The 5,781-nt window shown below is 49.3% G+C and overlaps 1 protein-coding gene across 1 annotated transcript; it reads right to left on the reverse strand.

The window, feature by feature from the left end:
• Window positions 1-710: 710 nt before the first annotated feature.
• Window positions 711-5,077, reverse strand: LOC143508121 (transducin-like enhancer protein 1). The gene is given in 19 exon segments (XM_076996674.1): window positions 711-1,998; window positions 2,165-2,315; window positions 2,655-2,732; window positions 2,734-2,803; window positions 2,925-3,172; window positions 3,298-3,395; window positions 3,398-3,436; window positions 3,439-3,475; window positions 3,477-3,518; window positions 3,521-3,548; window positions 3,702-3,748; window positions 3,750-3,782; window positions 3,921-4,120; window positions 4,542-4,644; window positions 4,646-4,669; window positions 4,805-4,888; window positions 4,891-4,926; window positions 4,928-4,970; window positions 5,055-5,077. Coding segments are annotated over 19 exon segments (1,491 nt in total). The 3' UTR covers window positions 711-1,891.
• Window positions 5,078-5,781: the final 704 nt, after the last annotated feature.

Here is a 5,781-nt window from a genome sequence, read left to right on the forward strand (position 1 = left end):
GGGCTTAAATAATCTTTTGCTTGCTACCTTTCCAAACAAGAAAACCTGTATGATTTTTAATGGAAACTAGTAGTAGTGCTACAGTGTTTGGTTCAGTCTATTGTTATGCAGACAGTATGGTGTATTTTCCCTTTCTATACAATGGCTGAATTGAAGGCTGCCCAGAGATTGTGGAATTTGTCTTGTATAAGACAGACCTTCTCCACTGCCCTAATCATCTTTGTCATGCTGTTGGAATATCTGTATCTCCTGTTGCCTAATGCTTTTATTTCTATACTGAAAAGTGTCCGGTATTCTCTCTCCCAAGCCAAGGACATTTTTTTTGCAAAGGCACAGCTGTAATATCCCCCTGTAGCACTTCCTGTGTGATGTACTAGACATGCAAACATTGACAATTAAACTTGTGGTCATCTTTTAAAGTTGGTGTGTCCGTGTTCCTGATTTATAATTCTGTGGCCTTAAAAAATACATTGAACCACCTTGAGGAGGAAGAGGACAATTATTATAGTAATTTTATATCTTTGCCAATGACACGGATGTAGCAATTTTATATATTAGAATTTTCTTCTTATAACGAAAATTACTTTATATTGTATAACAGAATAACTTTGAGCAATAAAAGTTATTTGTCACATTGCCAAGTTTAAATATTAAACAAAAAGGCCAGATCTACTAAACTAAGTGTGCACAGCAAATTACTTCATGACAAAATACCATATGGTTGAAAATCCATATTAAACTAGTTACTACTAGTATACAATTACCATTTCAGGCATATGTGAACAATTTTAGACCAGTTTAACAATTGTTTGGCTTTTAATGAGCTTTATTTACAGTTCATACATACCAAGTATCCAGCAAAATTCAAAATACCTTTCATCGTGACCAGACATACAATATAGATGAGGAAATGCACAAATGGGGAGTGTGGATACAGCCATTTCCCTGAAACCGTAAAATACTAAACCACGACACTCATTAGCCCAATCTGCATTGCTGCCATCTTGTCATTATACCGTCATACTGTTGCTGAGCTGCCGGATTGGTTGGCAGCACTGAGCGCGTGCAGTAACGCTACTGTCTGAGGTGAGACCAGTCCCCAAGACTCTCGGTACGGACTGGCTGAAAAGGGCAGAAACATGGGCAGAGTCCTAGTCCTTTAAAACCGCCCAGCAACCTCTCAAAACAAACTGCTGCTTCTCCACTGTTCATTCCACCTGGAATATCCCCCCCCCCAGGCTAAAAAAAAATATAAAATAATAATAAGATTCTCTTTGCTATTTCATTCACTACAGAGGTTTCATCTTGTTAAAAAAAAGAACAAAAGGGAAAAAACAAAAAAGGCAAGAAGATGTCTTTGGAGGAATCCCATGTCTCTGAAGCTAGACTACCAGCTTTCTCACAGCATTAAAAAAACAACAGGGTCAGTGCACTTCTGGAGCTCCTCCAGGAAACGCCCGAGCTTCCTCCAAGTCCACGTCCCACACACACCGTCCCTCAAGTCGCCGGCCAAGTCCTAGACGGAACTGGGTTTTCCGCTCTCCCGTCCGCGTAGCACGTCTCTGCGTGGTGGGATGTCCGCTTTGCCTTTGTCTTAATAGATGACTTCATACACAGTGGCCTTCTTGTCTCCCGAGCCGGTCACAATAAACTGGTCATCAGGGGAGATATCGCAGCTGAGGACTGATGAGGATTCCCTTTGACTGGAAAAGAAAAGGAAAGGGGGATAGTTTGCTACTGACTACTGAAACTACGGACTACTAAAACTACTGACTACTGAACTCGTTTCTATTACTTATAGCCAGTTGAACAACATATAAAACAATGATTTTTATTTGATAAACTCTGCAATTATACAGTTCCACATACAGATCTGCATATATTGATCGCCTCACAGATCTGAACAGAACCGGTGCAGTACCTGGAATATGCTGGAGCCGTATGGAGTTCGCCACGCGTTCAGTAGATTATCTTTTCCAGTACTTACAAACCATTTACCTGTAGAGGACATGAAAGTGAGCTAATGAGGCTAATAAACAAACAAAACACAAGACTGGACTACATGTGTTTTCCTGAATCGTGTTTTCCACTACATTAGTGTGGTGTATGAATGTTGAGGGCAACGTAAGGAACGAGGACTGTGGAGATGAATGAAGACTCGTACCGCAGTAGGCAAACTTGAGTGAGAGCACACAGCTCTCATGGAGGTGCAGCTGGTACTTGTCTGGTTTGGAGACGTGCAACACTTCTACATTACTGCTCTCCATGCCCACGGCAAGCCACTCTCCTGTAGGACAGTAGCCCAGGGAGAAGATCTACACACACACACACACACACACACACACACACACACACACTTGAATGTAAACACATCCATGTACTGCCTTTATAAATTTAACAAATGAAATTCAGGTTAAGGGTGTCTGATAGCTGATAAGCCTAGGGAACTCCATATCCCATGATTCTCCATTTTATCATACGATTCCTATGATTACTGTTTAATCAGCTAGCAGTGATTACAACATCCAGGACTGGAACTTTGATTGAAGGGCCAGAGTTGAACATCTGTGTTAAAGCAATTCAGGATGTCTTTGAAAACTGATCTTTGGGCCTCGGGGCCTAGAGTTTCCCATGATCCTCCAGTGCTGCAGTACCTGCGAGGTGAAGTCGTGCTGCTGCAGCTGTCTGCCCTCCCTCAGGTCCCAGCAGCGCACCGTGTTGTCCAGTCCCCCCCGTCCACAGCTTGGTCCCGTCGTTGGAGATGTCGATACAGCTGGCCCCATCCGTGTGGCCCTGGAACTGCCTGCAGAGGACGACGTCGAAGATCAACGCACAAAATCACGTACAAATGATCCCGTTACAGGACTCCACATTTCTAGCTGAAGTGCAGCCGTTCTGATGGTGTAGCTGGTGTGCGTGGCTACCTGACGAGCGTCTGGTTGTGCAAGTCCCAGACGACGATGTTGCCGTCACTACAGCAGGAGAAGCAGACCTTGTTGTCTGGACTGATGGCCAGCGCGTAGCACGCTGGAGCGGAGGAAGTTAGCTCCGCCTTAATCCGGGGGGTGGGCGTGGCCAAGTCCCAGATGGACAGAGTGCTGGCTTCCCCTCCTACTATCAAGGTCCGCCCATCTGGAAGGAGCTTGCATGAGCGTATATAGTTGTCCCTGTTCTGATTGGATGAAGAGACAGGAAAATATGATTTTTATTCTTTTTGCATTTTCACCCTGCTGTACCCAAGTAGTTCTTTTTCAAAATGTTTCACATCTACAGAGAGTGAGGGAGTGGCGATCTCACCAGGCAGTCCAGTTGGGCCATGGGACTCTTGCTGCCGGGTTGGCTGATGTCCCAGACTTTGACGCATCCTTTGCCCCCGGTGTAGACGTGCCGGGTGAGGTGCTGATGGTGACGGCACACACCACCTCTCCGTGGCTGAGGTGTGGATCTGGCGGGCGTGGCGCGGGATGCCTGGGCCCCAGGAGGGCGTCGGGGGGGAAGGGCACCGGCTGCATCTGCCCGTACCCGCACTAACGTGGAACGAGTAGGCCCTGGAGAGAGGGAGGGGAGAGAGGGAGGTGTGATTTAGGAGGTTGGGGCGACATCTCGGTAGATTACGGTGTCTGCAGGGATAACGGAGGGGGACGACTAGAGAGGCGGAGACGGGGGGAAACTAAAAGACGAGGAGCGGCGGGAGCACTCACGGTTTTCCTGAGGCGGCCGCCTGGAGACTGGCAGGCAGACCTGGGACCCCTCATGTGGGGGTGGGGCGACTCGTAACCCACCTACAGTGGGAGAAACAGGAAGAAGATGTGCCCCAGATCTCAAAGCATAATTAAGCACGCTACCCAGAGTGCTTTGCCGAACGCAACTAAGACAGCAGTCATTGCTTTTTGAAATGGTGTGTGAACACGGCGTCTGACCACGGGCGAGCGTCCGTAACCCGCGGCTGCGGCTGCCACGGCGACGGCTGCTCCGTTCATCTGCTGGGAGACGAGGTGGAGTCCGGCCGCTCCGTAACCCGCCGCCCCGGCCAGTTCCCCGTTGACCCCGGGGGGGGCAGGGCGAAGGGCGCCGGGCGGGTACGCTCCCTGCACCGCTAATGGATTCCTCAGACCCAGAGCTGGATGGGGGGGGGGGGGGGGGGGGGGAGAGACAGTGGCTTGTCATAAAGTCCAGAGTACTTTGTGATGTGAAGTTGACAATATGCGATATTTGATGTGAATTAGAGCATAGATTATCTTGAATCATACCTCACACAGTTTTATTTACAGGAAACAGAAGAGGTTGTGTACATCAAGTTTACCAGTTTATAAATAACTGAGAAGCATTGAAATCCTACGACAATTAACCTAATGGTTTGACCATTAGACCGCAAGTCACGTACTGCACACACAACAGCCGTAAGAGCTCAGACGCTGTGGAACGCTACTGCCCTCTGCTGGCCACCCTAGCACAGGCAGCAGCCTCACTAATGAAGACCTCTCAGACACGTGCATTAAGCCCCCTCAAGATCAGCCACACAACAGGGCCCTGGCACTTACACAGGGGGTCCACACCCGCTTTTTCCTGGACGGAGCGGAACTGGGGTGGTCCGCTGGGGCCTGGGGTGGACGAGTCCTGGGACATGGGGGTGCCTGGCTTCAAGACCCGGAGTGCTGGACTTCTCTCTCTAATGGAGATACATACAACTAGTATGATGCAGATGATGATGAAGATGAGGAGGAGGAGTGGTATGGACTGAACAGTTTTGCTGGAACGCACTGTGTGCGTACGTGTGTGTGTGTGCGCGTGCGTGCGTGTGTACCGAAGGGGGCTCTTTGCTGCGGGACGGGGAGGCCGCACTGCTGGAGGAGGCCAGGGAGGCCGGGCTGGGCCTGGGGTGGGGGCTCCCTTGCGGGAGGGGGGGAGCTTGTCCAGGCCGTTCTCCCCTGGACGAGTAGGAGTGCACGCTCCGCGGAGACGAGGGGTCCCTGTGGGGAGGGAGCAGAGCCACGGCATGCGTCACGCCCCCACGCCAGCTCCGCCCTCACAAACCCAGACACACCCCCACTCACCTCGTCCACCACCAGGTTGTCATCACTCTTGTCTGCATCACTGCCCTGATGGAAAGTGAGGAAGGAGAAGAAAGACAAAACAAAACAAAAAAAAAAGATGAACGCATCATTTTCACTTTCAGGACAGAACCAGCGTGGCTTAAGTAGAGCGGTGAGGGGTCAGAGGTCGCCAGCAGGGACGATGCCCGCGGTGTCGTTGCTCAGGCAACAAGACCACATGGGCGACGATGGAGACGACTCACTACAATAAAGCTTTTCTACATGTTAAAATGATTTGTGCAGCATCTGAAATGAAAGAGGAACTTTGGGTCATAACTTGACCTAGTTTCAGATATGTCCTATATGACAGCCTGTTCTGTGGACATTTGCATGTATTTGGTTTTAATACTTGAGGACACTTAAGGCAATATGATGTCTTCCACCGTCACATGCCCTTGAAAGATCAGTCAAGGTCAACATAATCACCTGACTGTGATGTGTCGTGTTATAGTTTAATGAGGACAGCTTGAGAAACACGGAGAAAGAAGACAGCACGGGGAGACGGTGTGATTAGGGCGGGGCTTATTTTAACACGGAGACAGAAGACAGCACGGAGAGACGGTGTGATTAGGGCGGGGCTTATTTTAACACGGAGACAGAAGACAGCACGGAGAGACAGTGCGATTAGGGCGGGGCTTATTTTAAGACGGGCTGTGTGACTGCACTCCCCACATCCAGAGGACCACTC

Source organism: Brachyhypopomus gauderio, unplaced genomic scaffold, assembly GCF_052324685.1.
Source record: "Brachyhypopomus gauderio isolate BG-103 unplaced genomic scaffold, BGAUD_0.2 sc799, whole genome shotgun sequence".
In the NCBI taxonomy this organism is placed as follows: domain Eukaryota; kingdom Metazoa; phylum Chordata; class Actinopteri; order Gymnotiformes; family Hypopomidae; genus Brachyhypopomus; species Brachyhypopomus gauderio.